This window comes from Pseudophryne corroboree, chromosome 6 (genome assembly GCF_028390025.1).
Source record: "Pseudophryne corroboree isolate aPseCor3 chromosome 6, aPseCor3.hap2, whole genome shotgun sequence".
In the NCBI taxonomy this organism is placed as follows: domain Eukaryota; kingdom Metazoa; phylum Chordata; class Amphibia; order Anura; family Myobatrachidae; genus Pseudophryne; species Pseudophryne corroboree.
The window spans coordinates 465,942,945-465,965,576 of NC_086449.1; the positions used below are offsets into that span (position 1 = coordinate 465,942,945).

The window sequence follows — 22,632 nt, forward strand, 5'->3', positions numbered from 1 at the left end:
GTCTTTATGCTACGCATAGGTTTGCCGTAGGCACCTGGATCTCCAGGGTTGGGTTTGGTTAGGGATATGTGTATGCCACTGTTTGGGAAGGTATACGGGGAGGGGGGTTGGAATTTGGGTACTTTGGGTATTGTTTGTTCCTATGTGGGATTTGTTTTTCTTTCTTCAGTTTATTGTTTTCTATATATTGTTGTTCTTTTCTATGTGAGGTGTGATGTGTGGTTTTGACCGGCTAGGCTCTTGGCCCGGGGTCTGCGGACGGCAGGGTATACAGGTTACTGCTTTATATGGGCGGATAGGTGCGCAGATAACCTTGATTGCGGGGTCCCTTGTTCACCCTGCGAGGTATATATGTGGTGTGTCCCAGATGGCCGTACAGACGTCATGCCTGCCTTAAAATTTTTGGCGTGGAATGTCCGGGGTATCAACAATAAAGTAAAGCGATCCCTGGTACTTAAAATGATTAAGAAATACGACCCGGACATTGTCTGTTTGAGTGAGACTCATTCATAGGGAAATAGACTACTGTCGCTCCGCAGACCTTGGGTGGGATGGGCGTATTATTCCTCTCACTCCTCCTTTTCCCGGGGGGTGTCAGTCATGATAAAAAGAACTGTCCTGTTTGAATTGATTACGGTAAATACTGACCCCTATGGTAGGTTTGTGTTCCTCGAATGTAAATTGAATTCCTGTCATTACTTCCTGCTATCAGTGTATATTCCTCCACCTTTCTCATATGATGTATTGCAGAAGGCCACCTCATTTATTGCCTCTTCCCCTCATGCCCCTGTTATTTGCTTGGGGGACTTTAATAATGTGTTGGACGTCTCACTGGATAGGTGAAGGTACCCTCGGCTCCCGGGATAGGGGGTACCCAGTCTAAATTTGCAGACTTTCTGAGTAATATGCAGTGGGTGGACGCTTGGAGGGTACGGCATCCAGCACTTAGGCAGTTCTCATGCTTCTCCGGCACACATGGTTCATTCTCTAGAATCGACCTGGCCCTGGTCTCCCCTGAGTTGCTGCCCAGAATCTTAGATGTTCATTATGAGGCGCGGGGGGTGTCCGACCATTCGCCCTTGATGTTATCTTTGGAGGTGGAGTGCCAGAGGGGACAGTCATATTGGAAGTTACATCCATCCTGGTTAGCTCAGTTGGGCGACTGTTCAGACCTGACAGTAAAGTGGGAGGGTTTTTTTGCGGATAATGTGGGCTCCGCCCCGGCTCCTGTCATTTGGGACTCCTTTAAAGCTTTTTTTACGTGGTACACTGATTGGTAAAATTGCTTCACACAAATTGTCATGCAGGGAGAGGGAGAGAACACTCGAGTCCGAGTTTAGGGACCTCGAGATCCGCTATTTGGCAGAGGGTACCTCTGCACTTAAAATCGCAATAGCTGATGGCTCAGGCGGCATGGCTGGCCCATCTCTCAGATAAAAACGCGCGCTCCCTTTTGTTTCGGGCCACTAATTTGTACATGCAGGCGGATAGACCGGGTAGTTTGTTGGCCCATTTAGTACACTACGACCGGCCTGGGTCTACGGTGGTGCAGATGTCTGGTCCTGATGGCTCCATTGTAGTCAACACCCCAGACATTGCACGGCTGTTCCTTTCATATTACAGGGATCTGTATGAGTCTCGGCTGACGCACTCCGCGGCAGACTTAGACATATACTTGAATAATGTACCCCTCTCCAGACTCTCCTCTGAGGCTAGTAATTTTCTGGAATCACCTCTGACTTTGGAGGAGGTGACCGCGGCAGTGGGTTTGTCCCTCGGCGGTAAGTCTCCGGGTTGTGATGGCATCCCCACTGAGCTGTATAAAACACATATAGAGTTCTTTGGCCCTAAGTTGCTTACTATGTTTACGGATATGTTTAATACTAATCAACTTCCTACCTCAATGTCCGAGGCTGTTATTATAGTACTACCAAAGCCCGGCAAGGACCCCAGACTCTTGGAGTCCTATAGGCCGATCTCCCTCATTCCTACTGATGCTAAGATCCTGGCAAAAATTCTGGCGGTTCGGCTTAACTCGGTTATTAAGTCCATAATACACCAGGATCAATCTGGCTTTATGCCGGGCATGTCCACATCTATTAATTTGCGTAGGCTGTATACTATTCTACAGGCTCCGCATGCCTTCCCCTCGGACTCGGTTGTGGTCTCCTTGGACGCGGCTAAGGCGTTCGATAGCGTTGAATGGTCCTACCTGTGGGGAGTTATGAAATGCATGGGCTTCGGCCCTAACTTTATACAATGGATCAGACTGCTATATCAAAATCCGTGTGCCAGGATCTTGGTAAATGGTTACATTTCACCCTCCTTTACCCTGTCTCGGGGTACTAGACAAGGGTGCCCCCTCTCCCCTGCCCTATTTGCTATAGCCATAGAGCCCCTGGCCTGCCTGATTAGGACACACCCGGACATTGGGGGAATCGCTACGGGCCCTTGTTTGACAAGATCGCCCTTTATGCGGATGACCTGCTGTTATTCCTACATGATTATGCTGTCGCTATGCCTATTTTGCTGCAGGTTATTGAGGAATTCGGCGGCTTTTCTTGTCTCCGTATCAATTGGCCCAAGTCATTTATTATGCCTGTTATTGGTCCTCCTCCCCAGGTCGCGAAGCTTTCCCTGCTGCTATGCTGGACAGATCAGTTTAAATATCTAGGAATTCAGGTCACAAATAACCCTTCAGATTTTATACCCCTGAATCTGGACCCACTGACGCAACTGATTATACGCAAGTCGAGAGCTTGGTGCAAACTTCCACTGACAGTGACTGGAAGGGTTAATCTCATAAAAATGATAATTCTACCCAAACTATTATACATTGTTTTGCAATCCCCGGTATATATCTTCCCGGCATTCTTTAGGAAACTGAATGGTATACTATCATCCCTGATTTGGGCCAACAAAAGGCCTAGGATAGGGTTGAACACCCTCACTAGGTTGAAGGTTGATGAAGGTTTAGCCTTACCCAGCTTTCAAATGTACTACTTTGCGTCTCAGTTATCACATCTTAGCACCTGGATACAGGGCGGGGATGCCGGCACTTTACAATGGGCGTTTCTCCAGTGCTACTATCCGGGTCTCTCTCCGGTGCAGGTTTTGCTGAGTGGGAATGTCTCTCGGTACTCTCCCCCTATTGTCTTCCAGGCCATGAAGATCTGGCTCGCTATGAGAAAACTGCTTGGGTTTGATGGCTTGGACCCGGATACTCCCCTCTGGCACTCTACTTCGCTACCCGAGCTGGGGGCTCTCGAGGGCGGGGAGGTGTGGGTTCCGTACTCCATTGTCTCCATATCACAATTGTACAGTGATGATACGCTGAAATCGTTTCAGCACTTAAAGGAGGAATTTGGTATACCTAATTCTTATTTTTTTAGATTCCTACAACTCCGACACGCCTTGCAGTCACAATTTCGGGACTCACCCCTGGCGCTCCTTCATTTTCCCATAAAGACCTTTTTAAGCTCGTTGGGGCGGGTTAAGGTGATTTCTTTCACCTACTCGTACCTATTAAAAATACTTCATGCAGACCCTCTTTCGGGACTCCGTGCGCGTTGGGAGTGTGATCTAGGCCCCGTAGGCGAGGAGGACTGGGAGCTAGCCCTGGAATACCCGGGTATGGCGACTAAGTCACTCCGATTTTAACAAATACAGCTTTTTATTTTGCACAGATCCTATATGACACCGGTTCGGTTGGCCAGATTTGGGGCTGGCAATACAGCTGTTTGCCCTAAATGTGGGGCCGATGGGGGATCCTTTTGGCACTTTGTGTGGGAGTGTCCGTCCATTCAGGAGTTTTGGTCTGGGGTCAGGTCGATTCTGGAGTGCACGGGGATGCCTGGGAGAATGTTGACTTCGAGATTCTGTGTACTGGGAATGGGGGGTCCTGCTTCGGGGTCCAAGTGGGAGGGCCTCTATGCTCATAGTATTTGTGCCCTGGCCAAAGTGTGCATTGCGCGGTCATGGATGGCCCCGCGTCGCCCTACTGTATCTGCCTTTAAGGCTCTGGTTAATGACACTCTCCTTAAAGACCGCTATATATACATGAAAAACAATGCCATTTCTAAATATGAGAAAATATGGTCCCCTTGGATTACCTCTGTATACTCCTCTCACGCCCTTGCGCTATTTGAAGCACTGCGCTCTGGTAGCGATGTGCGTCCTAGGCTCATGCAAGGCCAGGTCGCGATATCAATCTTTATTCCATATACCTCAGCTATTTTATTGTAATACTGCTTCTTGTTGTTTTTTTTTTTCTCTCTCTCTCTCCCTTATCTGTGGTTTTTTTTTATTTTTATTTTTTCTATGTTGTAAAAGTATCCGTAGGCTATACTACGGCCTACTAGTTAGAGTTGTAACTGCTAAATAACTGGGGGAAAAATTGAAAATGTTTAATATGTGATTTACGACCTGTTTACGGACATTAGATTTTCCTTACACCGTGAGCTTGGTAGTACTATGGGAGCAATTGTGCATGTGATGTAATGTATTATGCTTTTTGAGTTTACACAAGCTAAAAACTGCATTGCTTATCCTGTATTATCCGATTTCCCATGTTTAACGCTATGTCTGTACTGGTGATCCTTTTTCGAATAAACAAACTATTTAAAAAAAAAACTTCCGAGCAGGGCCTTCCTACCTCCTATGACTGTCTGTTATTACACAGTTTTGTATTACAGGTTGAGTATCCCTTATCCAAAATACTTGGGACCAGAGGTATTTTGGATATCGGATTTTTCCGTATTTTGGAATAATTAGATACCATAATGAGATATCTTGGTGATGGGACTTAAATCTAAGCACAGAATGCATTTATGTTTCATATACACCTTATTCACACAGCCTGAAGGTAATTTTAGCCAATATTTTTTATAACTTTGTGCATTAAACAAAGTCTGTGTACATTCACACAATTTATTTATGTTTCATATACACCTTATACACACAGCCTGAAGGTCATTTAATACAATATTATTAATAACTGTGTATTAAACAAAGTTTGTGTACATTGAGCCATCAAAACACAAAGGTTTCACTATCTCACTCTCACTCAAAAAAGTCCGTATTTCAGAATATTCCGGAATATTTGGATATGGGATACTCAACCTGTATCACTATTTTTACAAATTGTAAATCGCAATGGAATTTACTGTGCTACAGTATATAAGAAACTGTTACTAATAGTAATAATTGGTGCTGGAAATGTTAATGATTTTTTATTTACATGAATGAAATCCTTCCAGTTGTAGACCTGTCCTCCTTTGCTCCATTTTGCCAGGTCTCCAGGGTGGCCGGTGGTTCTTCAATGCAGTGAAAGAAGGTGACACTGTCATTTTTGCCAGTGACGATGAACAAGACAGAGTACTATGGGTACAGGCAATGTACAGAGCAACAGGACAATCGTATAAACCTATTACTTCAAACCATGCACAGAAATCAAATCCGAGAGGAACAAATGTTCACATGGAGGCATCTCAGCCAAGTAAGTTATACCAATGTTGTTAATAAACAATGTCATCAAAATACAGTACATACTGTAAAGTAACTCAGATTTTAATATCCTGTAAAGTCAACATCTGTTTTAGAAATGTGTTACTACACTATTGATATATACAAAAAAATATTTATTTTAAAAGGGTTTGTTAAAATACTGATTATTTTAATTAAAACACCATAATTTTATATATGTATATATTGTATGATTTTGGAGGTTTTTATAACATTTTAACGCAGTACTGTCGTACAACTTTTGCCTGGCTTTAAATCACTTACTATGATTACATGCTTTATAGTATTTTAAATACATTATTGTAAACCCCTGTCTTAGTTGATTCATATATGTCGCTTTGTCATAAGGTTTCTATTATCTACCACGCTTGACACACAGCGTTCTTGTTTAATTTGAGCATTTTGCTATTATTGTGTTTTCCTATATTGTACCACTGGATATCCTATTAATAATATGAGAAGATTGAGTGATGTTCAAAGTATGTGTGTGCAATTTTTATTATTATTATTATTATTATTATTATTAAGATTATCCTTTATATGACATCAGAAGTGTTCCACAGCACTCATCTACAGAGTATGTAAACATATAGTGACTTAAAGTACAAAACAATATAGGACATAGTATATAAACATAATTACATAAGCAGACAACACTGAAATAAGTATCAGGGAGGCAGAAACCGAGGGATTGGTGCAATCGAAGGGAGTATGGATTAGAAGATGGTTTAAGTAAGAGAAGGAAAGGCACATGAGGTACGAGGGCCCTGTTCACGAGAGCTTACATTCTAAAGGGGAGGAGCAGACAGACCGGGGGGACACTGATTGGAGCAGACCGTGAGCTGGAAGAGAAGGTATAGGATGAGAGTTATCTGGGTTTGGTAAAGAAGTGGGTCTTGAGAGCCTGTTTAAATTTTTGTAGAGAAGTGGCGAGTCTGATAGTGTAATGTATACTTGTATGTATAAATGTTAAGAAGCATTCTACGCTGCCTTTGTTTACCAATGACTGAGCACTAGGACCCAGAGCTACCTGCCACATCTATCTCATTCCTCCTGTTGGGGAACGGACATGCTTCTGAGTTCCTCTGAGTAATGGATAGCTCACAGAGACTCCAATATCCACTGTGCCACCACTACTGAATATTATAAATCACACTGCTACTACTGCAATATATGAAAATGTCTACTACCTGGTGCACCAGAAGGCCCAGCATACCCTTATAATGCTTCTCGCTGCAACTGTTTTTTTTTTTCTTTCTGTATTCTGTACTTGCTGCCAGTAACCTTGTGTTGATCTGTACCTGGTTCTGACAGTTAATAAACCGCCCTCTACCGTGCTGACTAACCTCTATCACACACAGCTGCCACCTACCATTGTAGTGTCTGCCAATAGTGTAATATGTATATTTTAGAAAGTTTAACTCTGAATGCACTTTACACCTTTACAATCGGCACCAGTAAAAGAAATTTACTGTGCCACATCAATTTGTCCTACTTGATTATAAGTTAAGAATGAGGTCACTTCTCATTGCTCTCTTACACCTAAAGCTACCACTGTACATTCCTATTGTTCCTTCTGTCCTGCGTTTACCTTGCGAAGTCTGTTAAATGAATGTGACTCTTGCATTGACAGTAAAAAGCTGGAGGATCTAAATTAATAAGGATATCTACTGAAAAATTTGAAGCTGCATGTCTTTCAGCTTGAATGAAATAATTCTTCCATCTGCAGATCTAGTTGGCCGTTGCACTTGACATGGATCAATATGATCTGGGGCTAAATTTCTCAATGTGACTGATTATGTTAGCATCATGGCCACAAATCAATATGGAGTTTTATGAAGAACCGGATTCTGTAATTGGCATTAATCAATAAACTTTTGTCTTCCTTTCTTTAGAAACCTCAGGTTGGTAGTGAGTTGTATCTCAATAGTTCACTTAGAGTAGCACATTTGTGGTAACTAACATAGAAAGATAGACATTTAAATTTTAAGGAACAAAGAGCCAAAAGCTTCTTTGTATGGGGCCATGTTAAGATGATTTTAAACAGATTGTTCACCCAAAATGAACTTTGGTATCAAACTGAGCTAATGTTATGTTGGATAACTAACCCTCTTGGCTCTCACTGTCTATATGTGCTAGATAATTCATATGGATGTTTTTAACAAAACATACCATTAACGAAAGCAATCAGTACAGCGTGTCTTTTGATAAACCCGCGGGGTTTAAAGGCGTTGAAAGATGCATCTGTGAAGAACAATACATTTGGTCCTTCCACTACCATTTAGAACCACATAGTATGAGGAAGATATGTATACTCTGAATGTACTGCTCTGTTTTCTTTTCCTTTTTTTTCGCTTGAAGGTTATACATTCTTTTCTCAATGCTATATGCAACACTTCCCATTACTCTAGCAATGTTTGTCTCATTAAAAGCATAGCACAAACAAAGACTGTAAGTGACCTACCTTTTGCTAACATGTTCATTTCTGCTCTAGTTTGCCATTTGGAAAGTAGATTTTTAGTTGTGCTGAATGTTTTTTTTTTAAATATTGTAATGTGTATTGCTATAGTTATATTCCCAGAAAGAACAATGCAAGGGTGAAAATGTGCAATACGGTAGAGCTATTTCTCAGACCATCTTCTTTTTAGACTGAATGTTTGCTAAGTGCTTTGAAATGCACCAAGGTCATATCATCAGTGTCAGTGAATTAAGCACTACTCCATGTGTTGATCAGTTTTTAAACTGAAGTATATAAAAAAGTAAATGTAATATAGTATTTCACTGTTCGCTTTTGTACTGTACAAATACCTTTTTTTCTGCATACAGGCACAGATCGTGGGCAAAGACATGGGATGGATGAATTTATATCTGCTAATCCCTGCAGCTTTGATCATACGTCCCTCTTTAAAGTGCTCCAGCAGCAGACATTGGATCACCGATTAAATGATTCCTATTCTTGTCTGGTAAGTATTAGGATGTTTGAGTGGAAGTAGAAATTAAAAATCAGAAATAGTTGTCAAAAATTGCCATTTTTTTTTCTAAACCTAGTCAGTAACTGAAATTGGATTTCTGAGAGAGGATTTCAATCAGTCGGCCTGAAATTTGAAAATTACACACTTGAAGATTTCTGCTGTGCTACTCAGTGGCTGGAGAAAAGATTCAATCCAGCTCTGAAATGTTGTTTAAAAGCTCTATTATACAGTGAACAACTGAAACCCTAATAAGGGGTAAACGTGAGTTTGAGGCGTTTACCAATACTAGCTGAGGCATATTAATGTTCAGGCTGGTTTTTTCTCATGGTATATTGGATTTAGATACTTTGAATTTGAGAAAGAAATAAAATTGTATTAGTAGCCAGGAGTCTGAAATCAGGCAGAAAGCCAACTGCTCACAAGTATACAGAAAGTTTTTCTTTTAATTGAAAGATATAATTTATCTACTATAGTTTTAAATGAACACATTGTGAAAGGTACGTCATCATTTGTTGAATCAGTTTAAGATATTTTTTTTTATTGCAGCGTTCAGTGTGGTCATTAGGCAGTGATATAGGTAGGTAGGTAGATATATATATATATATATATATATATATATAGTTAGATATAGATATATCTACCTTTTTAAAAAAAAAAATTTAGATCAGAATTTGGGTTATCCATAATTAAAAACACCGTCAATTTAGCAGGCATTTTCACAATTTAACTTAAAATTCGTTTTTCTGTGCACTAGGGAGCTGGTAATATTCACAAATATTTGAAAATATAATGGCTCTATTATAATTAGAACTACTTGAGAATAATTGATTGTAGTGAGGCAAAAATCTTTTATGCAAATAAGACTTTCTGCCTCCCTGTTTCTATTCAGTGTTTGTGTATAGAGCCACTTGAAATCTGAGAAAGGAATGCAGAGAACAAGTATATGCACAATAGTTAGTTAACATAATTATAAAGCCAAATATTATTCTCGGACGTATTGTACCTATTCCTATGATTTGACATAGGTGCAGAGGACACAGTGCCACAGGTACTATTTTCAATCTATGGGTGTCGTGGACACCCACGAGTGGAAATAGTCCCTGCTAGTGGGCATGCTGACTGTCGGAATTCTCATGGTTCAGGATGTAGGGGGAGGAGTCTCCTGACCGCCAGTCACATAATTACATCCCTATTTCTTATGTAGTAAAGCCTTGACATTTGACATAGAAGTCAGACAAGCTTGCAATACTGGTGTGGTAAGTGCCAGGATTCCAGGATACTGAAAAGTAAGGTCAATCCCACTTGGCCAGTCTGCATATGTACAGAGCAATGTATTTATTGTTTGCACTGTTTTAAACATTAGTCAGTTGAATCCTTACCAAGTCCCTAAAAATAGTTGCTATCATTTGGACACATTGGGGGGAATTCAGATGTTTGAAAAGTCGGATGATGTCTTTTTTTTCCTGTCTATTACATAGGAAAAAACAGACACCCAACTGACTTTTCAAACAATTGAATTCCACCCATTGGGTCAGGGACATACCTGGTGATAAACAGTGTCAACTGCTGTTACTTCAAGTTGCAGAACTCTATTTTCTAGCATTTAGCCAAACATCAATGGAAGTGCCGGTTGGGTTAGAGCAGGCATGTCCAAACTGCGGCCCTCCAGCTGCTGTGAAACTACACATCCCAGCATGCCCTGACACAGTTTAGCTGTCAGAGAATGCTAAAGCTGTGTCAGGGCATGCTGGGATGTGTAGTTTCTCAACAGCTGGAGGGCCGCAGTTTGGACATGCCTGGGTTAGAGAATGATTTAAAAAAATAAAATATATATATATATATATATATATATATATATATATACTGGATGGTGTTAAATACTTTATATTATGATTGTTATGCTTCTCTTTGTAGACAAGTGGGATTCTTTTGTTAAATACCAAGTCCTACCACACAATCTAGAGGTGGAGTGATGATTTTGCCTATGTGAGTGATGAGGAGATTCAATGCCAAACATGCCTCTAATTCAGCCAGTTGAAAGTTATATTCCATTCCTGTCAAATGGAAGAACAACATAGAGGATAGCGACACCATATAATGGGCTAAAGTATAGCAGTACAATAACCAATAGGGTGATTGCAGTTTTTTAAGCAGCAACGTAGCACCTTCCCCATTAGTGACAAATTTGTGCTATTGAGGAGGCAGAAAAGGAATATGACTTGCTCTGGGTTTCCATTGGGAAAGCATACTGAATTTTACGTAGGATTTTTTTGTATTTGCTGTTTCTTACAATTTCTTAGTTGACACTGTTTGATTTAAATTACTTTACATTTCTCTAACGTCCTAGTGGATGCTGGGGACTCCGTCAGGACCATGGGGATTAGCGGCGGCTCCGCAGGAGACAGGGCACAAAAATAAAGCTTTAGGATCAGGTGGTGTGCACTGGCTCCTCCCCCTATGACCCTCCTCCAAGCCTCAGTTAGGTTTTTGTGCCCGTCCGAGCAGGGTGCAATCTAGGTGGCTCTCCTAAAGAGCTGCTTAGAAAAAGTTTTTAGGTTTTTTATTTTCAGTGAGTCCTGCTGGCAACAGGCTCACTGCATCGAGGGACTTAGGGGAGAGAAGTCAACTCACCTGCGTGCAGGATGGATTGGCTTCTTAGGCTACTGGACACCATTAGCTCCAGAGGGATCGAACACAGGCCCAGCCATGGAGTCCGGTCCCGGAGCCGCGCCGCCGCCCCCCCTTGCAGATGCCGAAGATGGAAGAGGTCCAGAAGCAGGCGGCAGAAGACTTTTCAGTCTTCCTGAGGTAGCGCACAGCACTGCAGCTGTGCGCCATTGTTGTCAGCACACTTCACACAGCGGTCACGGAGGGTGCAGGGCGCTGGGGGGGCGCCCTGGGCAGCAATGTATAATACCTTTTTATGGCTAAAAAATACATCACATATAGCCCTTGAGGCTATATGGATGTATTTAACCCCTGCCAGATCTCACAAACTCCGGAGAAGAGCCCGCCGAAATAGGGGGCGGGGCTTATTCTCCTCAGCACACAGCGCCATTTTCCTGCTCAGCTCCGCTGTGAGGAAGGCTCCCAGGACTCTCCCCTGCACTGCACTACAGAAACAGGGTAAAACAGAGAGGGGGGGCACTTTTTTTGGCGATATTACTATATTTAAGCTGCTATAAGGATACAACACTTATATAGGGTTGTTCCCATATATATTATAGCGCTTGGGTGTGTGCTGGCAAACTCTCCCTCTGTCTCCCCAAAGGGCTAGTGGGGTCCTGTCTTCAATAGAGCATTCCCTGTGTGTCTGCTGTGTGTCGGTACGTGTGTGTCGACATGTATGAGGACGATGTTGGTGTGGAGGCAGAGCAATTGCCGGTAATGGTGATGTCACCCCCCAGGGAGTCGACACCGGAATGGATGGCTTTGTTTATGGAATTACGTGATAATGTCAGCACATTACAAAAATCAGTTGACGACATGAGACGGCCGGAAAACCAGTTAGTACCTGCCCAGGCGTCTCAGACACCGTCAGGGGCTGTAAAACGCCCTTTACCTCAGTCGGTCGACACAGACACGGACACTGAATCTAGTGTCGACGGTGAAGAAACAAACGTATTTTCCAGTAGGGCCACACGTTATATGATCACGGCAATGAAGGAGGCTTTGCATATCTCTGATACTACAAGTACCACAAAAAGGGGTATTATGTGGGGGGTCAAAAAACTACCTGTAGTTTTTCCTGAATCAGAGGAATTGAATGATGTATGTGATGAAGCGTGGGTTAACCCAGATAGAAAAGTGCTAATTTCAAAAAAGTTATTGGCATTATACCCTTTCCCGCCAGAGGTTAGGGCGCGCTGGGAAACACCCCCTAAGGTGGATAAGGCGCTCACACGCTTATCAAAACAAGTGGCGTTACCGTCTCCTGATACGGCCGCCCTCAAGGATCCAGCTGATAGGAGGCTGGAAACTACCCTAAAAAGTATATACACACATACTGGTGTTATACTGCGACCAGCCATCGCCTCAGCCTGGATGTGCAGTGCTGGGGTGGTCTGGTCGGATTCCCTGACTGAAAATATTGATACCCTGGATAGGGACAGTATTTTACAGACTTTAGAGCAATTAAAGGATGCTTTTCTTTATATGCGAGATGCTCAGAGGGATATTTGCACTCTGGCATCGAGAGTAAGTGCGATGTCCATATCTGCCAGAAGAAGTTTATGGACACGACAGTGGTCAGGTGATGCGGATTCCAAACGGCATATGGAAGTATTGCCGTATAAAGGGGAGGAATTATTTGGCGTCGGTCTATCGGATTTGGTGGCCACGGCAACTGCCGGGAAATCCACCTTTTTACCTCAGACCCCCTCCCAACAGAAAAAGACACCGTCTTTTCAGCCGCAGTCCTTTCGGTCCTATAAGAAGCGGGCAAAAGGACAGTCATATCTGCCCCGAGGCAGAGGAAAGGGTAAGAGAGGGCAACAAGCAGCTCCTTCCCAGGAACAGAAGCCCTCCGCGGGTTCTGCAAAGCCCTCAGCATGACGCTGGGGCTTTACAAGCGGACTCAGGAACGGTGGGGGGTCGACTCAAGAATTTCAGCGCGCAGTGGGCTTGCTCACAGGTGGACCCCTGGATCCTGCAGGTAGTATCTCAGGGTTACAGGTTGGAATTCGAGAAGTCTCCCCCTCGCCGGTTCCTAAAGTCTGCTTTGCCAACGTCTCCCTCAGACAGGGCGACGGTATTGGAAGCCATTCACAAGCTGTTTTCTCAGCAGGTGATAGTCAAGGTACCCCTCCTACAACAGGAAAAGGGGTATTACTCCACGCTATTTGTGGTACCGAAGCCGGACGGCTCGGTAAGATCTATTCTAAATCTGAAATCTTTGAACCTGTACATACAAAAATTCAAGTTCAAGATGGAATCACTCAGAGCAGTGATAGCGAATCTGGAAGAAGGGGACTTTATGGTGTCCCTGGACATAAAAGATGCTTACCTGCATGTCCCAATTTGCCCTTCACATCAAGGGTACCTCAGGTTCGTGGTGCAAAACTGTCATTATCAGTTTCAGACGCTGCCGTTTGGATTGTCCACGGCACCTCGGGTCTTTACCAAGGTAATGGCCGAAATGATGATTCTTCTGCGAAGAAGAGGCGTATTAATTATCCCTTACTTGGACGATCTCCTGATAAGGGCAAGGTCCAGAGAACAGCTGGAGGACGGAGTAGCACTAACCCAAGTAGTGCTGCAACAACACGGGTGGATTCTGAATTTTCCAAAATCTCAGTTGACCCCGACAACACGTCTGCTGTTCCTGGGAATGATTCTGGACACGGTTCAGAAAAAGGTGTTTCTTCCGGAGGAGAAAGCCAAGGAGTTATCCGAACTTGTCAGGAACCTCCTAAAACCAGGAAAAGTGTCTGTGCATCAATGCACAGGAGTCCTGGGAAAGATGGTGGCTTCTTACGAAGCAATCCCATTCGGCAGATTCCACGCACGAACTTTTCAGTGGGATCTGCTGGACAAATGGTCCGGATCGCATCTGCAGATGCATCAGCGGATAACCTTATCGCCACGGACAAGGGTGTCTCTTCTGTGGTGGTTGCAGAGTGCTCATCTGTTAGAAGGCCGCAGATTCGGCATACAGGACTGGGTCCTGGTGACCACGGATGCCAGTCTGAGAGGCTGGGGAGCGGTCACACAGGGAAGAAACTTCCAGGGAGTATGGTCAAGCCTGGAGATGTCTCTTCACATAAATATACTGGAGCTAAGAGCGATTTACAATGCTCTAAGCCTGGCAAAACCCCTGCTTCAGGGTCAGCCGGTGTTGATCCAGTCGGACAACATCACGGCAGTCGCCCACGTAAACAGACAGGGCGGCACAAGAAGCAGGAGAGCAATGGCAGAAGCTGCAAGGATTCTTCGCTGGGCGGAAGATCATGTGATAGCACTGTCAGCAGTGTTCATTCCGGGAGTGGACAACTGGGAAGCAGACTTCCTCAGCAGACACGATCTACACCCGGGAGAGTGGGGACTTCATCCAGAAGTCTTCCACATGATTGTGAACCGTTGGGAAAAACCAAAGGTGGATATGATGGCGTCTCGCCTCAACAAAAAACTGGACAGGTATTGCGCCAGGTCAAGAGACCCTCAGGCAATAGCTGTGGACGCTCTGGTAACACCGTGGGTGTTCCAGTCAGTGTATGTGTTTCCTCCTCTGCCTCTCATACCCAAAGTACTGAGAATTATACGGCAAAGGGGAGTAAGAATGATACTCGTGGCTCCGGATTGGCCAAGAAGAACTTGGTACCCGGAACTTCAGGAGATGCTCACGGAAAATCCGTGGCCTCTACCTCTAAGACGGGACCTGATTCAGCAGGGACCGTGTCTATTCCAAGACTTACCGCGGCTGCGTTTGACGGCGTGGCGGTTGAACGCCGAATTCTAAGGGAAAAAGGCATTCCAGAAGAGGTCATTCCTACACTGGTTAAAGCCAGGAAGGAGGTGACTGCACAACATTATCACCGCATTTGGAGAAAATATGTTGCGTGGTGTGAGGCCAGGAAGGCCCCCACGGAGGAATTTCAATTGGGTCGATTCCTACATTTCCTGCAAACAGGATTGTCTATGGGCCTCAAGTTGGGGTCCATTAAGGTTCAAATTTCGGCCCTGTCGATTTTCTTCCAGAAATAATTGGCTTCAGTTCCTGAAGTCCAGACTTTTGTAAAAGGAGTACTACATATACAGCCCCCGGTTGTGCCCCCAGTGGCTCCGTGGGACCTTAATGTAGTTTTGGATTTTCTCAAATCCCATTGGTTTGAGCCACTCAAATCGGCGGATTTGAAATATCTTACATGGAAAGTAACCATGCTACTGGCCCTGGCTTCAGCCAGGAGAGTGTCAGAATTGGCGGCTTTATCGTATAAAAGCCCATATCTGATTTTCCATTCGGACAGGGCAGAACTGCGGACGCGTCCTCATTTTCTGCCTAAGGTGGTGTCAGCGTTTCACCTGAACCAGCCTATTGTGGTGCCTGCGGCTACTAGCGATTTGGAGGATTCCAAGTTGCTGGACGTTGTCAGGGCATTGAAAATATATATTTCAAGGACGGCTGGAGTCAGAAAATCTGACTCGCTGTTTATACTGTATGCACCCAACAAGCTGGGTGCTCCTGCTTCTAAGCAGACGATTGCTCGTTGGATTTGTAGCACAATTCAACTTGCACATTCTGTGGCAGGCCTGCCACAGCCTAAATCTGTCAAGGCCCATTCCACAAGGAAGGTGGGCTCATCCTGGGCGGCTGCCCGAGGGGTCTCGGCATTACAACTCTGCCGAGCAGCTACGTGGTCGGGGGAGAACACGTTTGTAAAATTCTACAAATTTGATACCCTGGCTAAAGAGGACCTGGAGTTCTCTCATTCGGTGCTGCAGAGTCATCCGCACTCTCCCGCCCGTTTGGGAGCTTTGGTATAATCCCCATGGTCCTGACGGAGTCCCCAGCATCCACTAGGACGTTAGAGAAAATAAGATTTTACTTACCGATAAATCTATTTCTCGTAGTCCGTAGTGGATGCTGGGCGCCCATCCCAAGTGCGGATTGTCTGCAATACTTGTACATAGTTATTGTTACAAAAAAATCGGGTTGTTCTTGTTGTGAGCCGTCTGTTCAGAGGCTCCTACGTTGTCATACTGTTAACTGGGTTCAGATCACAAGTTGTACGGTGTGATTGGTGTGGCTGGTATGCGTCTTACCCGGGATTCAAAATCCTTCCTTATTGTGTACGCTCGTCCGGGCACAGTATCCTAACTGAGGCTTGGAGGAGGGTCATAGGGGGAGGAGCCAGTGCACACCACCTGATCCTAAAGCTTTATTTTTGTGCCCTGTCTCCTGCGGAGCCGCCGCTAATCCCCATGGTCCTGACGGAGTCCCCAGCATCCACTACGGACTACGAGAAATAGATTTATCGGTAAGTAAAATCTTATTTTTTTTTGTTATTATTTTTTCGACGCTGTAGAGATTTATATCAGGGCCATAATTAAGTATCTAGTGCAGTGATGGGGAACCTTTGGCACTCCAGCTGCTGTTGAACTACACATCCCAGCATGCTCTGCTAAAGTTTTGCTGTTTGGCCATGCTAAAACTGTGACAGGGCATGCTGGGATGTGTAGTTCAACAACAGCTGGAGTGCGAAAGGTTCCCCATCACTGATCTAGTGGGACAGCTATTCCATAAAGCAGCTGTCCTGCAAATCTCCTACACTTTAACTGCGGATACTAGTGATGAAAGTTTACATTGCCAGGAAATGTAAGTGCTTATGCGTCAACGGAGTTTGTGCATTTACATAGGGGGTAATTCCAAGTTGATCGCAGCAGGATTTTTTTTAGCAGTTGAGCAAAACCATGTGCACTGCAGGGGAGGCAGATGTAACGTGCAGAGAGAGAGAGAGAGATTTGGGTGTGGTGTGTTCAATCTGCAATCTAAATTCAGTGTAAAAATAAAGCAGCCAGTATTTACCCTGCACAGAAACAAAATAACCCACCCAAATCTAACTCTCTCTGCACATGTTATATCTGCCTCCCTTGCAGTGCACATGGTTTTGCCCAACTGCTAAAAAAAAATCCTGCTGCGATCAACTTGGAATTACCCCCATAGAGAGAACCGCTGGACGAATCTCTTCAGATATCTCTCCTCACTCTGGAACCTCTTCCAATAGGAAAGAGCAGGCTATGGGGAACTAACGCCATCTGAAGATAGCATCAATCTCCCCAAGTAAGCTCTGCAAACGTTATTTTTCAGAGTTGGCTGAATATGGGTTGGCCACAGCAGGTCCTGAATAATGAAGTGACCTGTTAATTAATACATGATGAAACTAGTGTTTCTGCATGTAAAATGTCTCCATAAGTTAAAATGAATAACCCTTAAATTTGTTTTAAAATGCATCTGTTGGACACTCCTCATGGTCTTTGAAATGTTGTAGTTCATCTTTGGTCTCTTTGTATACATTGTCCATTGTAAGTGGAATCCTATAATTTGTGGTGGCCACAGTCTCTGCTGCCTCTGCTTACTCCACATACTGTACTCTCATTCCCTCTTTCTAACTGCACTTTTTTCTTAATGACTGTATTTTTCTTGCTCTAGCATTCCCTGATTAGCCAAGGTCTGTTTTTCGGTCTACTCCTAGAGCGTCTCTCTTCCCATTAGTCTCTCAGGCATCTCTTCCCATTAGTTTCTAAAGTTTTATTATTGTATTCTTTAATTACTTCTCCTAAGTAATCTATTAAATTACATTATTTCCTACCATTTTATCAGTCTGTTTTACTCTTATGTCCATTTTTATTATTTTTTGGGTATGGGTCGTTGGGTCGACCCAACTTAGGTCGACAATCATTAGGTCAACCACTGAAGGTCAACATGGGCGTTAGGTCGACATGTACTAGGTTGACAGGTCAAAAGGTCAACATGAGTTTTTTTTATTTACTGTTTTTGGTGTTGTTTTCTCCGTAAAGTGACGGGGAACCCACATTAGTGCACCGTGTCCCCTCGCATGGCTTGCTTCGCTCGCCATGCTTCGGGCAAGGTGCCTTGCTCATCTACCGCTTCGCTCGGCATAGGTTACCGTTCCAATTGTAGTCCACGTGGATCGTTAAGTATGAACAAATCGCAAAAATGAAGAATTTTTTAAAAAAACTCATGTCAACCTTTTGCCCTGTCGACCTAGTACATGTCGACCTAATGCAAGTCGACCTAATGGCATTGTTGACCTTCAGTGATTGACCTAATGAGTGTCGACCTAAGTTGGGTCGACCTAACGACTGTATCCCTAATTTTGTAATCTTGTGCTCTTTCTCTCTTGTGCACAATATATGTATATTTAGCAATTTTAATCTCTCCCTCTCTTCTTGCTCCTATCTCTTAAATTATCTTCTGAATTTGGGGTCAGTTGAACACAAATCAGCCATAATTACAGTACCTGCTCGTTGCGTGCACAATGAAAAATGCAGCTGTTTACCAGCATGCAGACCACTTTCCTTATCAGTAACCTTGATTAAATTGTCATAATCCTTATCAGTGCACATTTGCACCAGCCTATCCCCAGTGAAAGAGATTCATCTGAAAACACTTGTATTTTCACATATTTACACCTCTGCATATCCTGCACTTTATTCAGCGAAAACTTAGCCTGTGTGCAAATGTCCTGTTAGTACCCAGTTATGTTCCTTCAGCCCAAAGTAGACATACAGTATGTAGATTTGTGCTCTCAGTAATGCAAAAACACATCTCAAGATACTGTCACTGGACTTACATACTTGCAAGTACAATATCAATTGTTCATTGAAAAGTTGTAATGAAAGTATTCAGCCTGTTGACTAGTGATACTATACCTACAAATCTGTCACTGTCACAATTCTATTTTTTCTAAATTTAGGCAAAAGGGAAGGTGGAAAAAACGCAGCGGCTGTGCTACAGTTGTTGAACGTGGCGGTTGGATCAAATGTGCAGTTCAACCTAGTTTGTGTTTTTATAATATTGTTGGAGGTTAATGCCGGTTTAAAGAGGCAGTTAGGTCACTGGCGATATGCTGTCTTTTGTCATAGTTCCAGCACATCTCCGATTTAGGGGTTGATAGTGCTGGACACAGATTTTACATAAATTATGCTACTCTAGATTGTGCTGCCTTCACACACATTTTCATATATATATGTGTGTGTGTGTGTATATATATATATATATATATATGTGTGTGTGTGTGTATATATATATATATATATATATATATATATATATATATATATATAGGAGATGTGTGTGGACCCCCATGTTTTTATTCTAAATCTTCATTATATTTTGCCAAAACTGCTCTCATTTTATTAACATATGGCTGGAAATTAAATTAATATCAACAGAAGAGAAATCAAATCAATATTTGATGTGACCAACCTTTGCCTTCAAAACAGCATCAATTCTTCTAGGTGCACTTGCACACAGTTTTTGAAGGAACGCTGCAGGGAGGTTGTTCCTAACATCGTGGAGAACTAACAACATTTCTTCTGTGGATGTAGGCTGAAATCCTTCTGTCTCTCTTCATTTAATCCCAGACAGGCTTTGTGGAGGCCATAGCATCACTTCCAGGACTCCTTGTTCTTCTTTACACTGACGATAGCTCTTAATGACATTGGCTGTATGTTTGGGGTTTATGGCCTGCTGCAGAATACATTTATGACAAGGCAATTATTTATTTGAAAACCACTGGTAGAAATAATAGTCTAACCAGCCTAACTATAAAATAACCTGTAGACCTCAAAATTGTTACATATTCTTAAGGTTCAATGGTCTCTCACACATTTTCTTCACTGAAATAGTGATATTTAGAAAGAGACAACCTAGTAGCCACAATAGAGTCACCTATAAAATTGTGACATTTATCCTGGAAATCCAGGAAAACCCATGCATTGACTACATATAGTATGAATTCAAGTGTCATGTTTAGAGAATGGGAATTTTCATGAACATGTGATCTTGATGCACATATGTGTAATAAATGTTATATTGCATTTGTGGACATCTCTGTATGGAGAAATAGAGTAGTTAAACTACTAATAAATAAGTGCTAAGACCCTCCTGTCTAATGTATGTATTATTTTGTTATATTCTATTTCCTGCTGGTTCTCATAGTAACATAGTTTCTGAGGTTACAAAAAGACAGTTTGTCCATTGAGTTCAACCTATTTGTGCTCTCCTGTGTTGTATTATTTTTAGGACTAATCTTATCTGTTGTGAAAGTCGAGCATTTTGTTCCTCTTCTTTTTTTTTCTTTCTTTTTTTTTAACTGTAGTGCGTGATCTACCCACCATAACCCTATATATCCTTATCCATTAGGAATTTATCTAGTCCATTCTTAAAAGTATTGACCGAGTCTGCCATTACTACTCTATCTGGCAGGGAATTCCAAACTCGTGTTGTCCTTACGGTGAAGAAACCTTTTCGCCTCTGTGTGCGAAATCTCCTCTTTAATAACCTAAGCGGATGTCCACGTGTCCTCTGAGTTGATCTTGCCAAAAACAAATCCCCTGCAAGCTCTGTGTATTGTCCCCTTATATATTTGTAAATGTTAATCATGTCCCCTCTTAATTTCATCTTTTACAGTGTAAACATGCCTAGCCTCGCAATCCTTCCCTTGTATTCCAGTGTCTCCAACCCCCTAATCAGTTTGGTCGCCCTCCTCTGAACCTATTCTAGTTCCAGAATATCCTTTTTGTAGTATGGTGCCCAAAATAGTGTACAGTATTTAAGATGTGGCCTCACTAGGGATTTATATAATGGGAGTATAACACTCATCCCTTGCATCAATTCCCCGCTTTATGCATGCTAATACCTTGTTTGCCTTCTACCTTTTATCTATGTGAACACCTACTGTAAGTCTTTTTCCAGTACAGAAACCCCTAATTTTACCCCATTTAGCATGTAGGTGGTATTTATGTTCTTGCTACCAAAGTGCATTACCTTACAGTTGTCCTTACTGAACCTCATTCTCCATTTTGCTGCCGATGCTTCCAGTTTAAATAAGCTGTTCTGAAGAGACACAGCATCTCCCTCCGAATTTATAACTTTATACGGTTTGTTATAGTCCGCAAAAATTTACAAAATGCTCTCTAGACCTACTGTTAGATTATTTATGAAAATGTTGAACAATAGAGGTCCAAGTACAGACCCTTGTGGCACACCACTTAGTACTTCAATCCAATTTGAAAAAGTTCCATTAACCACAATTCGCTGCTCCCTATTGTCTGACCAATTTCTAACCCAAGTGCATATTGTGCTCCCTAGCCCCATTTCTTGTAACTTATAGAAAAGTCTCATGTGCGGTTCTGTGTCAAAAGATTTAGCAAAGTCTAAAAAGATTACATCCACCCCCTTACCCTGATCTAGGTTTGCACTATTTCATAAAAGCCTAGTTAGTGAGGGATTTTCATTAATATATAAATATATAGATTAGTTCTACTATTAATATCATGTTGTTACAGCATGCTCTAAATATAAGATATTATATAGTGTGTTGTAAAGACAATATGAATTATCATAATAAAAATAACAGATATTGCATGAAACATTATATATAATATATACACTGTTAGAGTACAATTAATATTATTTAAATATTTTGATTACTTGGGGGAATGCCTTGAGATGCAGTATTACTTTTTATTTTATTTTTTTTGCTACTAAAAGCTTTGCCTATTTACATTTTAGACTTAAACACATCAAAGTATTGGGTTAGAAACTAGATCCCACAGACAGAGGAACCATATTTTCATCTACTCGGCAATGTAGTGTACATACATAAAAGAGCTCAACAAACATTTAAACATAAAGAGTACATTTTGCCATCTTATGGATTTTTCGAAACGTACTTCCCCACACATCGGGTACAAATACACAGAATTGTTACCTTCATATTGGTTGATGCTGAACTCTGCACTAAAATGTCATCAGGCTACAACTCAATGTCCCACCTCAAGGAGCATGTAGGCTTTATTTTCACTTACAAAAACGCAACACAACACACTGAAAATCCTTATCCTCCTGGCTTAAGCCCATAAATGCATTAATATACAGATGTGTCAACTTACATCTAGCCTCCCTGCATGTTTAACAGTCCTTCTAGTCATGCCATGCTGTGCAGTGACGTGCGGTGGGATCACAGGTTGGGGAGGCACTGGCAGCTAACAAGCCCCCCCCCCCCGGAAAAAAAAAAAGTGTGGTCCCCCAACACATCAGGAAAACCAGCACTAGGCAGAACCAACCAGGGGGAGTAATGCCATAGCAGGGGAGACACTCAGTGTGGGGTCCCCCTGCCATAACATTAATCTGCCCCCCAGCCAGTCAGCCCAGGGTTGGAATTCCTCAGAAAGTGGGAACCCCAAAAAATAAAAATGGGGTCCCCCCTCCCGAGCAATAACCAGCACTGGGCTGATAGCCCAGTGCTATGCCCCGCACCCCTGGTGGTGGGTGCGGGGTTCATTGTGTGTTAATATTGTTCTTTACAGGTGGCCTACAGGTCCCAGCAAGCCTGCCCCAGCATGCTGGCACTTGGAGAACCACAAGTGCCAGCATGCCCGGACATAAAGG

At 42.8% G+C, this 22,632-nt stretch overlaps 1 protein-coding gene across 9 annotated transcripts in view; it reads left to right on the plus strand.

Annotated features, from left to right (window-relative positions):
- Positions 1-22,632, plus strand: part of CADPS2 (calcium dependent secretion activator 2) — a 919,737-nt gene that overhangs the window by 383,653 nt on the left and 513,452 nt on the right. For all 9 annotated transcript variants that reach the window (XM_063927189.1, XM_063927182.1, XM_063927183.1 and 6 more), the window contains 2 exons: positions 5,294-5,497; positions 8,350-8,486. In XM_063927189.1, coding sequence (XP_063783259.1) covers positions 5,294-5,497; positions 8,350-8,486 — 341 coding nt within the window. The remainder of the gene's footprint in view (positions 1-5,293; positions 5,498-8,349; positions 8,487-22,632) is intronic.